Source organism: Gasterosteus aculeatus, chromosome 4, assembly GCF_964276395.1.
Source record: "Gasterosteus aculeatus chromosome 4, fGasAcu3.hap1.1, whole genome shotgun sequence".
In the NCBI taxonomy this organism is placed as follows: domain Eukaryota; kingdom Metazoa; phylum Chordata; class Actinopteri; order Perciformes; family Gasterosteidae; genus Gasterosteus; species Gasterosteus aculeatus.
Window position 1 is genome coordinate 30,768,344 of NC_135691.1, and position 17,578 is coordinate 30,785,921.

The 17,578-nt window shown below is 46.1% G+C and overlaps 1 protein-coding gene across 7 annotated transcripts; it reads right to left on the bottom strand.

The window, feature by feature from the left end:
- Positions 1-4,171: 4,171 nt before the first annotated feature.
- On the bottom strand, positions 4,172-17,243 carry nrf1 (nuclear respiratory factor 1). Of its 7 annotated transcripts, none has more exons than XR_013467264.1 (13): positions 16,946-17,225; positions 14,931-15,051; positions 14,617-14,761; positions 13,990-14,104; positions 13,732-13,858; positions 13,491-13,631; positions 11,500-11,658; positions 11,071-11,280; positions 10,866-10,964; positions 10,458-10,615; positions 7,973-8,094; positions 6,910-7,065; positions 4,172-5,322 (listed from the first exon to the last, which is right to left on the bottom strand). XR_013467264.1 is itself a non-coding variant. In XM_040175364.2 (12 exons), the coding sequence occupies exons 2-12, from the start codon at positions 15,006-15,008 to the stop codon at positions 5,162-5,164; spliced, it is 1,515 nt and encodes a 504-aa protein (XP_040031298.1). In that variant the 5' UTR covers positions 15,009-15,051; positions 16,946-17,243; the 3' UTR covers positions 4,172-5,161. The 7 variants fall into 7 exon arrangements, 5 of the variants coding, with proteins under 5 accessions (XP_040031298.1, XP_040031295.1, XP_077956430.1 ...); XR_005712123.2 differs by having other exon boundaries at positions 10,458-10,630; positions 16,946-17,101; XM_040175364.2 differs by lacking the exon at positions 6,910-7,065 and having other exon boundaries at positions 16,946-17,243.
- Between the last annotated feature and the right edge of the window lie 335 nt (positions 17,244-17,578).

The following is a 17,578-nucleotide window of genomic DNA, read 5'->3' on the forward strand; positions in this document are numbered from 1 at the left end:
ATAACCCTTGTCAATGCAGGCCTTCTCCAGATGGGCCGAGCAGCTCAGGTTACACCGCATTTTTTCAGTTCCCCCTCTATCCCACAGCCCCTCTGGCCCCTTTTTTCCATCTCTCTATCACACACACACACACACACACACGCAGTGTTTCCTGGGTGGGTATAGAGTCGGGCTGAGACACAGTGCTTCGCCTGTGTTCTAAAAGCTACAGAGCATTAGTGAAATGAGATTACCGTCATTCTTACGCAGTGTCTGGGCTGGAGCTGGACAGAGGTGTGTGTTGGGAAGGTGGGGATCCCATTATTAGACCATCAGACCACATTATGGGGGAAGACGCTTCATCAGCAACGTGTCTGCTGATGCATATGGTGAAAATCTCCATTAGCTCCAGAGGTCGATGAGCCCTGAGATGGTAGTCAGTTATTGTGTTACAGTTCTTTGCTTTTTCACTGCTTTTCTCAGGTCAGACAGGTCATTTTGTGAATGGTTCCTGCAGGGGTATTTTCAATTTCCCAGGTTCCGTTTCCTGGTATAAAAATTTTGCGGCCCGACCCGATGCTCAGGAGACGAGGGGTTGGAGATTATCTCTCGTGAGTGAGTGCAGGCTCGGACTGTTAGCAGTTTGTATGTTGTATGTATTTGTGTCCATGTGGGAGTGTGTGTGTGTGGGGGGGGGGGGTGCAGGGCCTGGGATGCACGTATTAAGAAACGATTAGTGGAGATTAAAGCTCTGCCCTGGAGTCTGCCCGCACAACTCCAGGCAACAAGAATGAACAGCCCCTCCCCTCTCACCCTGCCGTGCCCCCCCCCCCAACCCCGTGGAGCCGGGCCGCTGAAGGCCTGTCCACTGATCCACCCAGCTGTGGGGAATCAATAGCACCAGCTTGTCTCTGCCCCAAGCGATCTTCCACCACTAAACAAATTGCCCCCCAGGACGGAGCGCGAGCCCAATGCCTGTTGGATGGTTTCAGTCGGATGGACGTGATGTTTGGGACAGTGCACGCTGATGTAACTTGTAACACGCAATGGAGCGCTGGTTCTTTCTTTGTAGAACGCCGCTCTGAGGCCGAGACGGACGCAGGTGCAGCAATAAACCAACAAATGTGCGTTCCCCCAGTGACTTGCTTCTCATAATGGCATTGTTATATAGAAAATATACTGCGTATTTGACACTGAATAGTGACACGACATTATCTTGTTTTTACTAAATAGAATATTTAAGCTTAGTTAAGTGCAATATTGGAGGTGGATTGGGAAAAAAAACATTTGTAAACAATAGAAACTAGTATTTCGTTGAAGAGAATTTTCAGGATATGAAAAATATCAGTTTAGCTCTTAGAAAGCAAGTTGCAGTCCAATTTTAGCATGAAATGTTATACTGCGGTATTTGTTGAGAAATATATAATACAGAGTTAATATCTCTGCATGTCTTTTATTCTACACCATTTTTAGGTACCTTTTTTTTAGTTCATATGTTGGAATGAGACAAAAAAAGATGTTACTCACTCAAAAAGCGGTGTAATTCTTTACCGTTTTATGAAAACAAAAATGTATTTAAATACATCCACACTATTGTGATTTGTGACTGGAGTTCACGGTGTCCCTTTAAAACGAGTTCTGTCCTTTTTGGGCTTGTGGCATTTCATAACTCCGTTACGTTTATCATTAATGGCACAGTTGAAAGGTTTGATGCACTTTGTCTGCGTGTAGCTGAGTGGATGGTGCGCAGAGGGAGACGGGGGAGGTAGAGGCTCAGGTAGCACGAGTTGTGGGCCTTTTTCCAAGAAAGCACATCAATAAGATCTTCTTGAACTGCAATAACACACACTAGAATGACTTCAACCTCATACAAAGTTTCATCTCTCCAACACAGACACACAAAAACAGAGACAATAAGATAAACATATATAGTGTCTTTATTAACCCAAAACAGGCATTTTTATAATGATACATAAAACAAGAAAGGAAATGGGATCTTTTCATCTGCGTGAATGCAACCCGCTTCTGCTTTAATCTGGAGGAAGGGCGGCACGTACACTGATGCACGATAGATTAAGGCCCGAACGCTTCTCTCTCTCTCTCTGTTTTACTCTGCAACAGAAGGGCCTGGCTAGCAAATCCCAGGCTTTAAAGCAGAGGAGGTTCAGGCAGCTTATGATGTAATCATGGCCCTGTTTGTCAAGGGAAGGAAGGTGGGGGTGCTGTAGAGGAGGGTGGGGAAGTTATTGGGTTTTATGGCCACTGTCCTTACTAGACGACATGCAGAGATGTGTGACACCCTTCAAAAGGGGAAATACAAGTTGTGAAACCACAAACCATGTGTGTGGATGGAGGAGATAGTTATTTTGAATACATTTTCGTGTTGAGCCCAATTCTTAGCTTACTCTGATATGATACATCTTAAATTGCTAATGAAAAATTAGCAAGCTAAACAAATTGACAGTCATACAGCGGACAATTAAACAATTACAATGAATTATTTTCTGCCATCTGCCAAATATAAGTCCCATATTAACAATTTCAGCTCTCTTTTGGTCTCCACCTGCTCCTGAACCCGGCTTAACCTTGCCCGATACTCTCCTCAGGGGGTGCGAGTGGGAGTTTTAAAAGGTTGATACTGTAGAAAACACTGACTTCTGGTAAATTCAATTTTTTTGTATGGCTGGACGCTTACGTTTTTGATGCATACAGTGCACTTGGACCTGGGACGAAGACTCTCCAGTTCATTGTACAGTCAGTAGGTGGTGCTTATTTGGGTTTGTATTAATTGCTTGTCCTTTGAACCCTGAAGGCGGCCATTTTGTTTCCTCGCAGTCGGGGGTAGAAAGCTCATCGGGGAAATGCGTATTCAAAGTCCACGTCCATGTGCTCTTGTAGCAACATTGACTGTAAGTACTGCCATCATCTTTTGTTTTCAGTGATGTTCATAGCTGGTGTGGGTGGCTTGGTTTAGCCATGTTCTTTTTGTGCTATGCACTCTCCAGTGCTCAGCTAGCTATATTGGGCCAACATGTATATGAGGTAGGCTTTATTTCTCAGTTGAAAGTCAGTAAAGCCACATTTAATCAATGTCGTTAGAAGTAGTTGTATTGATGTATATACATAGCCGGGCTAACATATCAACAGTGAGGCAAAGGAAAGCCAAGTGACACCGGCTACAATTGTTTAAGCAACAATTTAAATATGACATGAATGAAATGGTGTGAATGGGACGGCATTTTGCTGCCATGTGTCCCGCCAGAAAATGATTTACAATTGAGGGTATTTATTTCATACTCTTCATTTGAACGTCTTCCCGGCTTATTTGAAAGTGGGCATCTCATGGCGACCTGCGGAAAGGGTTCATAAAGGACCCCAAATGTCTGCCGGAGAGCCCTCAACGATCAGCGATTTGACATTTGGGCTGAACCAAACTCTCAGTTAGCGGGAGCGCGCCTCAAACGTCAGTGTACAGAATAGACTAGAATACCCAACGGGAATGTCTGCAGCATGTGACAACCCTTCATAAAAAGCTTCTATCGAGGATCTTTGCTTCATGAGCGTTGTGGAGAAGTTCCATCAGCTGGAATCAAACTGCTGATCTTCGCACCTCCCTTACAACAGGGGGGCCCGTGGCTGTTATACATTACATTGATACTTTCCACTACCTCGTGATTAGGGGAGACCAAGATAAAATCAATTCTCAAACTCTACTAAAGCATGAGAGACACAATATTGTTGGAGGGCGTCTGGAGAGCAACAGGTCTGTGGATCATTGGTAGAAAACGCTGTCTCAGTGGCATCCTTTACCACTGTGACATATGCCAAAGACTGTGGAGGACAATACAAACTCAGATGTCTGATCTACCTACCGTTCTCTCTTAGGTTTGGACATCTTTGGACCATGGCACCGTGCGCCAGCGGAGGTCTAGCAGGAGAAACTTCTAGGAGGCGTATTTGTACACGTTGCTGTATTGGTAGCCAGATCAGGCTTTATGGGGCATAGAATATATGATGGGAATGCATCAATGAGGCTTCATCTTATTTTTTTTCTGTTCTACCGTTGATACTAAATTGTTGCACATCATTGGAAAAAGGCACCATTCTTTGACTCCGTTGAGTCACCTGTCTGTTTAAGGAAAGTGACTGACAGGTGCATAACACAGTGTACTGATAATCAAGAGATGCTGAATGAATGGTGAACAGTCAGTCGTTTTATTGGACCTTCTTTTAAATAGTGGTGAGAGTTCAACCAACTGTTGTGGCTGCATTAAACCAAGGTGATTCTTGGCAATCACATGTTTTTGTTGCAAGATGTTTTATATTAGCATCACACATCCTGCAGCCCGAGAGGAAGAACTGCTTTCGATATACAAGGTGATGCAGACCAACAAATCCTCAGTGACATACAGTTTGTGTTTAAAAAATAACATGCCAAGGGGTGCCCCTATCCATGCACTGTAAATAAACGGATCCAATAGACAAATTAGCTGCTTTGGGATGGCAGCTCAGTAATCCAGCAGTAAAAAAACAAACAAAAACAAACAGCTTGTGGTGTATCCTGAGTCTTCACAAATCATGGCATGTGCGCGCGGACTACAACAAAACCGCACAGGGAAATGCGCACGATGCAATACAAGATGGTATTTCAACGTAGTATTTCATAATCTAATGTGTGAAATGTCTTTGAGCTCCAATGCTGGCATTCAAGGTTGAGGCGGAAACAGTGACCTTTTTAGAATAGTGATCAACGATATGGGAATCATAAAAGGGAGGGACGTCCGACTATGGCACTGGATTGTAAATGCATCCTAAAAACAAAACAGTGAAGCACACGGACAACAGTGATGAAAATCCATACCAGTGCTGGCTTTCCTCCCCGGGCATTTTGGTTCATCTTTGTTTTAAGTAAAGGTTCATTGTAAACAAATAAATACTAAATACTCAACATCACAGAGCTAAAAAAAAAAAAAAACGCTAATTGGGAGAAAAATGTACCAACAAAAAAAACAACATCTTTACATAGTAAACACATTGTTAACTCAATTTCACCCTCCCCTGAGGGTGTACATTTAAAATATATTTGACATTGTACACAGCGCGATGTGCTGGAAACAGTAGGATGGACAAATCTCCATGGTGGCCGTTCAAGTGCCTCCTACTCCTTCCAGGGCCTTAATTGTCACTGTTCTAGAGTCACGACTTCCACCGCCTGGCCGTCCAGCGTGACAGTGTTCTCGATGCGCGTGGCGACGGGTGCCATGGCGACCTGGACGGGCCGGTTTCCATGGGCGAGGCTGGTCACTACGGTCTGGTACATGCTGACTGGGATCTGGACCAGACCTGAAGGGAAGAAGCAGACGCGCGGTTTTGGGGGTTTAGACACGGCGCCACGACACCGTATGTGTTAAGTGTTGAATGCAAGGTATCCCAGTTAATTAGAAGTTAAAGTGTTGTAACTAATTAAGTAACCCGTTTGGAAAAAAGTTCCAACAAATCATTACCGGTTACTCAATTTACCTCAAATGTATCTGGGAGCATTGGTGGGTGCGAGGATCTAAGAAGTAAAGACTTTTTTTGTCTTGTTTTGTCTCTGGCCTATCAAAGTCTTGTCTGCTCGGGTTATTTTGTCACTAGGCCGAGTTTGAAATGGCGTGTTTGTGAGGCAGTCCGGTCCAGCTAGTCGTCTGAAAGCAGGCAGCCATGTTTTATAGAGGGTATTTCTGACAAATGCTCCGATTGTTCTCAGACGTTCTCAGCTCGTGTCCAGCTGTGTGTGTGTGTGTGTGTGCCCGTAGGGATTATTGCTGCAGTCACGTGGGCCTCTGCCCCACCCTGCAAGCTGTCAGTGTCACAGGCAGGCAACAAGGTCAGTGTAGTGGATGGCGGTGGCTAACAATGTGAGCTATGACACTGGACTCCATTCAAAAAGGTTTACGTCCATGTATACAATGCATGTGCACAATGATTGATCTTTCAAGTAAAAATGACTTCCCATGTTGTATTTCTTGGCCCTCCATCGGCCCACTCGCCACTGATTTTCTGGAGGGGGTTAAATTTTGCTGATGCAGGTAATTGTGCTGGCAGTGATTATGGAGGAGGGCTTAGGGAGGAGGGCACTGGGCCTGGCACAGTGACGTGCAGTTTTAGCAGAGTTACAGACTGAAGGGCCTCATTACTTGGACATTAAGGGTCCTATGATGTGTGTGTATTAGTGTGTGACGCTAGACAGGCCAATCAGTGTTGTCTGGGTCGGTGCACTTCAAATGGAGCTCTCCACTGTGTCGCACTTCAGTGATTAGCTGAGGTCAATACTCAGTAGAAGGACTGACTTTGGCAGCTCCAATACCTGTTTTAAGTGAGCTATTGAAGCCAAATGACTCCTCGTGGTTTAGGAAGCAAGACACCAAACAAATATTGTTTGTATATAATTTGCCTGGGGTTTCCGTTATAATACAGTCTCTGATGGAATTAAATGTTCTTTTGAGTAACTGGATTTCATTTAAAAACGGGATTGTTTAGCCAATAGAAACAGCCAATGGGTTTTCAATTATTAAATAAAATTCCAGCTATTTAAGCCCCACATTTGTTTTTGTTCTTTTAATTTTATACTTTAAAATACTGGTGCAGCGAAGCTTCCCATTGAAAGATTGCATGAAATGCCAATTTCGGCACAATTTGAAAGCCTCCTTTTGTAATATATGGAGCCACACACTGAGCTGTACGAGCTAGAAAGGCGACATTAGGTAAAGCGTCTAAAGATCACTGTGGTGTTTCAAAAGAAAAGAGTAATGCTTTGGTGCAAAGAAGTAAGAAAAAACAAGGAAATCATAGGTAAAAATAGGTATGCAGATACACTTGTTTCATTTAGAACTTGGCCTATATTCATGCAGCATGTATGTGTGAATGTGTATAGCCAAACGAGGGAACCTGGGGTTGCATGCTGACAGCTGGCCCCGTGATTAGACCATGGCCTGATAATGGAGAGGATTGGTCCTCCTTAGGAGGGCCCCTGAGGATCCTGTTCATGCCCGTGGAATATTGTGTGTGCGTGTGTGTGTTTATCCCACTGTAGGAAGGTGATGACTAGAAGATAGAAATAACAACAGGATTGACAGTTGATTAAAACGTGTGTCCAACTAAACGCTTTGTCTGGCTTCCTGATCTATTCGATGGTTGTAAGCATTAAAAAAAACTGGGTTACGATGATTCGTTTGTCGCACCACTGCATTGATTACAAATGACTGATTCATAGATCTGCTAAAAAGAGACGATTGAACTGCTTCGACACCAGCGATAATTACAAATAAAAGGACGGCAATATATACGCAACAACATGCAGATGAAATATAACGCATCAAAATATCTTTTCGTGGAATAGGCCACTTCCATTTCCAGTCTACATGCAGAAATCAACCTCAAATTAGCATCTTATCCAGCGATGTTAATCACTGACAAGCGGTACCTTTACACTAACTCTTATTGTGTCGATGCCTTCCAACAAGGTTCTCAGGCCGTCATTACAAATTGGTCCAATCCCAGCAACGAACGGGGGGGGAGGGGGGGGATTGGCGACGGGGTTGTACAGCTAAGGTACCATTAAAAAAGATGGAGCACTGCTATGAAATACACACGCAAAAAACACGCCATCTGGCACATCAGCACCGAGTAGATTAGAGTGGACGTGGGAGCTTAAACTTAGTGGGACTAATTAGACCTGCCAGTGGCTGTAAACCATTCAGAAAATCACTGTTTTTTTTGGGGGGGGGGGGGGTCACCAAAAAGTAAATTATTGTGGATCTATTATACAGGAAGTTATGAATAAAGAGACTGATTTCAGACTCACACAGTTTGCGTTTTTTTTTGCGTCATGAGCGCACAATATTATCATCTAGTGCGAGAGACAATAACAGAATAGACTTTGTACTGCAGGAGACTGGGTTCATTGCTTTTTTTCTTCTGCTTGTTGAGAGCATCCCTGGTGAATGCGTACCTGTGGCATCTTGAACTCCTGCCAGCGCCCCGACGGCAGCGGCTGTCTCTGCCAGGACAATCTGCCCCCCGCCTTGCAGGGTGGCCTCTGCCAACGTGGCTACAGCATGGGCTGCTGCCTCACTGCAACGCACAAGAACACACACACACACACACACGCACATCCATTAGGATGTACAAAAACACGGAAATGAACCTTTCCTTTTAACACTCATGAGATGAACGTACTCGATTAAGCTTTTGGGTAAAATCATTGGTACAAAGCAGAAGCGCGCGCACACGCGCACGCACACAAAAGGCAGGGGTCATTACTGAGATGTGGGGTGAAGAGGTAGGAGTGTGTGAGCTGTAAGAGGCTTTTCTAGTCTGGACTTATGGAGAATCTGTCACATCTCCCAAACGGCCAGGTGCTCCGGGTCTAACAAAGCAGTTTTATTGACCAGATCCACCCAGTGGAATTACCGGGAGCCTATTAAGGCAGCAGCTTCGTTATGAACTAATGGAACTGTTCACAGCTTGGCTGATAATCACATCTGAGATGGAACTTTAGGATAAGGGGTAGGGGGCGGAGCTAAGGGAGTACAGATGGAGACAGTAATCGGTGCTGATGCACTCATAGGGTTGGTATGATGATGATGACACGCACCAGGAAGTTTTTTTGGTTGAAACAATCGCAGTAATTTATCAACATGGGTGAAGAAACAAAATTGTTTTTCGAGCCTTCGAGATATTGAATTGGGATCATCCTTGGTGTGGTTTTGGTTTACATCCCGTAGTTTCCCTCCTTAGCTGTAAATGCATTGCAGATGAAATGGTTGGCAAAGAGATGGCTTTACTCATTGTGTTCGCACAGGTTCTCTCTGGGTATTGTGGAAGTAACTTTCTAATGTATAGGAAAACTGACTGTCTTATGACTTCATTTATTACCTCAATAAAACTTGTGAACATGAGTTTTTGGCCTCAATGAATAGTTTCATGCCATCTTCAATAAAGCATGATGGTCATTTCTTAAATGCTGGTCCCATTCAGAGTAAAATGGAGGATACAGCAGGGGATGCTTTGGCCGTGGCGTATGATCAACAAGTCGCTACCGCGGCGTTGGCAGCTTGAGCGGTTTTCGTCTTTCTAGCTTTAACACTTTCACAGCGAAGGTTTAGTTGAATTCAGTCTCTCGCATCACTTCTGATTGCAAAAAGAAAAGATGTAGGCTGGTCAACATGCTAAACTCAAGGCTTCATAATTGTAATTAAACCAATTGGTGACTACGTCCACTTGTTATTTACAGTCTCTGCTTTTGCAGTTGACAAAGATGTTGTCAAGTTGACGAAGATGTTTTTTTTTATTGCACACATTAGCAAAGATAGAGGGAGAAAGAACCTGTTTTCTCCCTCTGGAGGTGGGGACAAAATGTTCCAGAGCCTGTTGAGCGGAGCTCAGAGTAGCTTGGCACATGTACACAGGGGAGGGGAGGAGAGGCGGGAGGAGGGGGGACTCAGGTGGGTGCAGGTAACAAGCCCCAATGGGACATACCCATACACATCGGAAATGATTACCTTGACACCGCTGCTGTGAAAAAACAGCAGTAGTGTCACGTTAGGGTTCTCAACAAGTCAGCGGGATTCATCTGCCGTTTAGTTAAAAAGATTTTAAAAACAATCGAGGACATTATATATGTAGACCCGGGAAGTGGCCACAACAGTGGAGCTAAAGCTTTGAGTTGGCGCTAAAGACGACCAGCTCATCATAATCACCTACACGCCTTCGCTGTAATGGGATCCTGCAGAAACGCGGCCCTCCATGGGACGCGACTTAAGATGCTACGGTAAATCCCGTCTGAATAGCACCGCGTGTCGCTGATTTCCCTCCAGAAAAGCAACACACCAACAACAAACCCCACCCATCGCTTATTAATAGAGTGGCTGCGGTTGAGACATTGGTCGCTGATATTGTTTTCAGTCGTAATACTATTTCCTGAATCCGCAGGCAGCCTGTCGCTAAAGGTCTGCATACTGTACCCGTAACTCTTTAGTCTTTTAATCCCAGGAACAAGTACATGTGTGTATGATTTTAGCCGTACGACCAAGAAATCAAGCATTTAACACGTGCACTAGTTTTTTTTTTAGGTAAACAAAATCAAACTATGCAATTAGCACATGGAATTGTGAACCCTGGCCCTGTAAAGCTACAGGCTAATTAATTAGATGCTGAACTAGAGGCATGAAAGGCAGTTAACCGGTGTAACCTAAACCTGACAGTGTGTGTATGTTAAAAAAAGTGTAAATCTGACGGTATCATCAAATAAACCCCAAATATTGACTGCGAATATGCACACGTTAATAAAATATGTAGATATGCATTTCTTTCTTAATTCAGAACTAATTTATGAGGTTCTAATAAGTACTATATGTAAATAAAAGGTAAATAAGAAACACTAAGATGCTATTTATTTCTAACTTAAAAAACTTCCGTATTCACCCCCCCCTCACCTGTTAAGAGCCATCGTGACTGTGGCTCCTGGCTGCATTTCGTGACTGGCAGCTACGGCGGCATCTGCCAGGGATGCTACCGCCTGCGTGGCCTCTGAGGCCTGAGTGGTTTGGATTGTCATCTCACCCCCCTGGAGGGTGGCCCAGTTCTGTTCCACCTGCAGAGGGAAAATATAAAATTTCACAGAGAGAGCAAATGAGGATCTGGGTTTAGGTAAACAAGATTGCACGTTATCATTATTGGTTATCGCGCTTGTGTTCTGATATTGTGGCACCGGTATTTGATCCATCAATTCAATTGTGTTGGGAGGAAATGAGGAAGTCGTATATCATCAGAGTTCATCGCTGCAGCTTGTCTGCAGTAAACAAATGTCTGTCGTGGTCTGTGTAGTGCACATGAGGTTGTACCTCTCCGTCAGTCACAGTGGCGTAGTTGACCTGAGCCACTGTGACGCCCGGCAGCTCCGACGCATCTGCCAGGGTGGCGACCGTGTGTCCCGTGCCGACCTGAGAGAAAAGGGGGAGCGGTCAAAAAAAACCCAACAACAAGCGAGAAGGGATTGGCGTTTCGCACTGCAGATTTGGCAAAAAAAGAACCCGATCTAAAACGCACCTGGATGAGCGAGACCGTTCCGTCGGGGTTGTTGATGGTCTGTACGACGGTTTGTTGGGGAACGAGGTGAGCGATACTCTGCGCCGTGGTCAGATGGTGATGGGTGGTGGTCGTCGTGATCTGATCTTCGAAAGCGTACAGCAGATCCTCGCGGCCGTGCTGCTTGTAGCAGTTCTTAACGATGGTCCGCAACGCCTGCGTCCAAGACACCTTTGGAAACACAAACCGTAGTTATTATGGCAAATTAGTCTTTTAAGGACCGCCGCCATTGAGATTTGGGGATCTAACGTACAAAAGAGACTATTTTGCCTGTAAAAAGTGCAAAAATCAAGGTTTACCTAGACAAAATGCAATCGAAAAAGGGGGGAAAACAGTGCTTCCCTGCAGTAGTATCAAAGTGCGGCGTCATTACTGCGGCAGTTCTCTCACCCTCTGTTTCTGCTCCTCTGTGCGGACGTCGCTGCGGACGTTGGCCCAGGGGATGTCCTCCGGCCACCACACTGGCTTGCAGCTCTCCTTCCCCCAGCCGGGCTTCCCTCGGCCCGTCGAGTACTTCAGCATCTCGGGGATGAACGCTCGCAGCTGGGCCTGAGGCAAAAGGGAGAGATGCATGGAGAAGATGAGATGATGCGGACACATAAGACTCCAGGAACGCCCCGCGGTGTCTCTCGGGGACGTATCGATATGGGAACCCGCTGACGGGCGCAAATAGAAACATTATTCGTAAATTATTTTTTTTAAAGCAGAAAAATTTGATTTTTTATTAACGGTGGCCGTGGCTCCGGCCTGGCGGGTTGAGGCGGCCACCGTGGGAACATAAAAAGGGAGAACGGACATCGTTCAGCCGCCCAACCTGCCGACCCAGCAAGAAGCCTCCAGCCTCATCGAAAAAATATCATTTCATTTGATCATCCGCCGGCTTATCCGCCCCACCATCACCCCTTCGAGAACAAGCGTGCTCTCTCACACTCACGGGCCCGGGTGGGCGTTTTGCGCCGGTGTCCTCAGTGTCCCGGTAATATGAAAGCTTCACCGGGGTGGGGATTACATTGCACAATGAGGCACTGCTGTGTCTGCCTGCCATGACATCACAGGCTAAATTTACTTTTGGAAATAAATCCCTCCATCCTCCCTCCGCGCCCCAATCTTTATTTTTAAACTCACAATCACAAACCAAGTTTACCCAGAGTTGTGTCGACTTGGATCTTGATATAAAATGGACGGTCATTGCTTTATCACGGCAGCACTGAGGGGAAAAACCTGTCGGGTGGCTGCGGCAGAGGCAGCAAACATACTGACAGAACCACTTGGGATTAACCCCCGAAAGACGGATTTAGCGGCAAAAAGATGCTTGCATTTCCACCTGTGGCTCGTCCATGCGTGGATGCGTGTGTGCTCGGCCAGATGGCCTAATTACAGTGGCTAGCGAGTTAAGTGGCGTGTTGTGCCGGCACCCCCCCCCCCCCCCCCGCATTCTAATCCCTGCGGCGATGGTTCAATCAGCATCAAGGCTGCTATGTTGCCGGGTACCTGGTCCTAACAAGGCCAGTGGGTAATCTTGGGATCAGGATGGACCCAGGATCACCTGCTACAGATGCTCTATATATAGATCTATATCTATATCTAGATGTATATCATTTTCACACGTGTCCTTGAAAAGGTCAACCTTTCCGGGGACTGGACATCATCCCGGCGCCAGCACACACCTGTAAAGAACACCCACCTCCACACCTTTCCACCTGGCCTGGCCACGCTGAGTGAGGCAACATGTTGCTCGTGCTAATCTTATCCTACAACCCCCTCCAGCAAAACAGGCAAAAACTAACCCCCGGCCCTCCGAGGACACATCGGGCCCCGGGATTGGCTAGCGCTCTCCCCGCGGGCGGGGGGGCCATCTCCGAGGGCCGCCGTAATGCCGGCTGCTCTGACGATGATCCTCAGAATGCGTCAGCAGCCCTCGGGTGGAGGAGTAAACAAGTCGGGTTCCCTCGAGGGGAGAAGAGCACTCGAGCTGCCAACGGTCCTAATGTTGCAGCGTAAGATCCGCCAGGATCAGTAATATCCGCACGTCACCGATCACCCGTGCCACAACAAGTCCAGCCAGGAGAGGACACGGTGCCTGTTTACAGATGCCGACGGCCCCCTACGAGGCCTGGATGACTACGTCAAAGCCCCGATTCAACCAGGAAAATGAATTAAAATGTTTTAGAAATAATTACTGGATAAATATGCATGAATCAAACTAATAAATTGACATTGACTGACATGTCAAAACAGATGAAAGGTACTAGTTAACCTTGATTTACATTAAACTCCCAGCAGATATAAAACACAAGCTGCGATGCCGATTTGTGGCTAACTGGCGCCCCCTGCTGGGACCGACTGTTTAATGGACCAGATTAAGCAAGATTGAGCCTGACCTGGGTCATCTTGTCCACGGAGACAGGTATGCCGTCGATGGTGAGGGGCGGCAACTCTGAGGCCAGGTCTCCACCGGCGGGGGCGTGTTCCGCCAGAGCGTTCTCCAGATCCTCCAGCATCATGCCCTTGTACTTCCTCACCTGGAGGACGGCAAAACAGTCGGCTTCAGTTCGGTGCCGCGGCTGTGGCGATTTACTTTGGGAGGATCATTCAACATTTGAGGCGGACTGTTCCACTCACCACATTCTCCAGAGGAGCTGCCCCGAACACCTTGAACACGGGGTTGGGTTTGGAGGGGGAGATGCACAGCACGATGGCCTGTTGGCCCACTCGGGTAGTGTACTCGTCCAGGGTGGCTCGCAGTTTCCTGTAAGCACGCACCATCATTTATCTCCTGGTTTACAGTGAATGCACAACACAAACTCTGTCTGAGCGTGCACAGTGATCTTGGGTGCAGTAAATGACATTTTGAACTGTCGACTGATGTCATAAGATCACCTTAGCAGACGTGTCTGCTGCCTCTTGCGGATGGAGGGGTTGGATTCAAAGATATGAGGCCTCTTCCTTTTCTTTCCTGTTGCTACGGCAGCAGCAGCTGCCATGCCAACTGGCCCTGAGAGAGGAAGAGCGTTTTTTATTGTTAGTAAATATAGAGGCTGGTAATCAAAATGAAGGATGTTCTCTAAATTCTCTTAGATTCCTGTTTCTTTCCCTCCCCGATGAGAGCTTTTAATATTTATGAATGTGCAGCTCGCACAAACCATTCTTCTTTGGGTTTGGATTCTATACTTCTTTTTAAAAGAATGAAAGTGACATTTTAAATACAGCGCGAATACATAAAGAGAAAAGTCAGTAACATGATGAGACGCAAGACATCAGAGTGCCGCTGTCTCCACTTAACAGTCCACTGGCACGACCTGCTGTTCAGTCAAAAGCATTACACTGAACTCAGGATGTTTTACTGGATTAGCAGAATGTGGAGATGCAAGATACAATCGTCTGCTTTGTCTGCCAGACATTGGTTGGATCTTTTTTAAATTTATTTTAATTAATGAATCCTACTCCGCACTACTTTGGATCCCCCAAATGCTCGGCTTCTCACTACTGTGTCAAGTCCGGGTGTACCTGCGGCCGCCAGGTGAGCGGTGATCTCATCCGTGCCAGCAGAGTTGAGGATGTCCGTGTCGTCATAAGGGTCATCATCTGGCGAAGACGTCGAGTCTTCCTCTGCGCTCATCATGGAAGCTTCGGTGTAGGTGGCCACGTGTACCTAGACACAGTAATGATCCAAGTAGAATGGGTTTAAATCGCTCTGCTCCAGTGTAACAATCCAACTGGCTGGAAAAAAATGTTCAGCTATCTTGTTAATATGGGAAGGAGGGTGTCTGTCTCTTCATCATTCCTGATTGCCCGTTTAACTATTCTGCTTATAAGTGCACCTGATGAACTTGCTGGCTGACGGCGCTGGCCTCTATGGTGGTCATGTGTTCTGTCTGGTGAATGACGTGCTCATCCATGATTAGCCACCTGGTTTGCACAGCTGGATCCACGGTAGAAAGACTGAGGAGAGAAAAGGGAAACAAAGAGATGCAGGGTGAGATCAAGAATCGATTTCATCTTTTCGTTGATGACACAGAACTCGCATGGGGAGGCAAGTCTTGCGGATGCTTATCATTGCATACACTTTGCGTCTTGGTTGACACGTTTCTTCGGTATCGCGTGGCGCTTTCGTGGGGGTCGGGGCCCGTAAAGTGCCAGAGCGGGCTCATGGTCCCCATTGTAAAAAAATAAATAAAAAAACGGGGAGGACGGGGACCGGGAAGTGTACCCCGATTATCTGGGTATCACAGTGCTTGGCCTCACTGGGTGAGCCAATTAAAAATACCTCAAAACCTACTAGTATCTGTGTTGTAAAACGTGTTTATGATTATATGATTCAACACGTACTTGGAATGAAATAAAAATGAATCTGTAATTGTATTTCTGTAACCATGTGCACTACAAAAAAAAGTCATGAAGGGCATTTAACTTTAACAGTTTATTTACAAAACTGTGGCATTCATAAATGCAGGTGTTAATGTGTCATGTCTTAAATAGATTACATGAAATTGGTTTAAAAAGCAGTATTCAGCACATATTAGACATTTATACACATATAACGTTTATCAGCACTCCTTAGGTTGAACTCATTCAAACAGTAATTTCTTAGTGCATGAGTTAGTAGCAGCAGGCCAGTTTAAATGCAGTAAGTTTCTCTTTTTCATTCCTTACAGATGACTTAAGTGTGGCATTATAGTCTGACCGAGGGCTGAAAAGCTGAACTATTATGTATGAATGTCGAGAATGGGTTGAACGCTATTTTTCAAAACAAATTCCATGTAAAAACCTACAATGCCGTGACGCATTGAATACATAATATTTAGTGTATAATCATAAGAAATAAGATATGCTTTTGTCCACTTAGTTATCCAGGATTCTATTAATACATAGTCAGTGTAGACGTTACATTATGGGGGCAGATGTGTTGGGGATAACTTCAACTGATCCACGGTGGGAAGCTGACATGTGGATCATTCATTTCAAACAGGTACTCTCCCATACGCGATTGGCAAATGTTGTTATCCACCAATGCAGAACTATGAAGTATAAAAGGGTTCGAATTGTGTCACTAACAGCAACCGGACTTGTTTACATGCAATATCCCCTGTAACAACTGCACCGAATGTGCTGCCTGTGGGCAACGGGATGCTGCGCGCCTCGATAATAACATTGTCGTTTAATCCAATCCACGGCGTACCAGCACACCGATTCCCCATCGGCCAGCATGAGCACATTGTAACCCACGTATATTTATTATATACGCAACGTCGCTGCTCGTGCAGCGCAGTAACGTTTAGTAGACGCGCCGGTCGGGCTGACAACAAACTAGCAAACAGAGCTAAGCTAGCGCCGTCCTGCATTCGCGCTAATGCGCTAGCTAGCTAGCTAGCCAGCTAACCGTCACGGCGGTGAAGCTTCGGTCATCTGAATGGACGTTAGCTACGGTCGTGAGCGGCGACGGCTTCCCTCGCGTCCGGACATCGGACACAAAACGTGAATTCGGTGCGCGTGCGAGGGTTCTGCGGCGGACCCCCCTCGGTTAGCACGGCGGCTAGCGCGAAACCCGCGCAATACGAAACAAAAACAAGCGAGGCCCGGGCGGCCTGCGCTACTTCATCCGCAGCTATTCTACTCTTCGCGAGCTTGTTGCCGATACGCGCCTAGAATACGATTCCGCGCGACAGCGAGGGGGGGAGAAAAAAAAGAAAAGAGCCGCAAATGTATCAAAAAACCGCGTCCACGGTCAACATCACAACAATCGTCATCTTTCAAACCCCCCCACAACGCTGCCGGGTTCGATGATGCGGCTGCGCCGGGGCTGAAATAGATGGAGATTGCGCGGTAGGGCACTAACCTCAGAGCGGCTGCGCTACTTCGGGCCTGCGCCGTGCAGTGGGGATGGAACAGAGCTCTAATGGAGGACGGAGGGGGAGCGAGGCGGCAAACACAGCGAGCACACAACGCTGAGTGGCGCTGGTGATGCCTTCAGGTGCTCGTCCCGAGCTTCTCTGTCGCACGGTCACGATGCATGCACATACGCGCACGCACGCACACGCCCGCTCACACATACATACATACATACATACATACATACATACAATTGTGCGTGCATTTTTGAAGACCCACTTTTGGTCAAAAGACAGCAGTAAAACATTATGCGCATCGGTTGTTTATGGTTTCCGTCTCACCAGAAAGACACAAGCTGGTACAACTGAATACATGCATTAGAATTATGCATGGTGTTTTAATTACACAATTATTTTACCCATACTGAAAGTTGCACCAAGAAATTAAAAACAATGGTCTTGATAGTATTGGCAGTTGCTTCAAAGACAATGTAATATTCATGTAATATTGAGTAAAAAAAAAATCTATATATTAACCTATTTTTGTAAATTGGCCTTCATTTAATGCACACGTAGGGTTTTACATAATGCATTGACACATTAAAAGGGGTATCATATGCTTCCCGCTCCTATCGGGGTGA

Bases quoted from the DNA above. Each gene is read 5' to 3' on its own strand.
- nrf1 (XM_040175361.2), bottom strand. From the start codon at position 15,008: ATGGATGAGCACGTCATTCACCAGACAGAACACATGACCACCATAGAG. The intron at 8,095-10,457 runs GTGAGGGGGGGG...TGTGCGTTGCAG, and splicing joins GTCACGATGGCTCTTAACAG to TGAGGCAGCAGCCCATGCTG. The intron at 5,323-7,972 runs GTACGCATTCAC...TCTTCCCTTCAG, and splicing joins AGGAGTTCAAGATGCCACAG to GTCTGGTCCAGATCCCAGTC.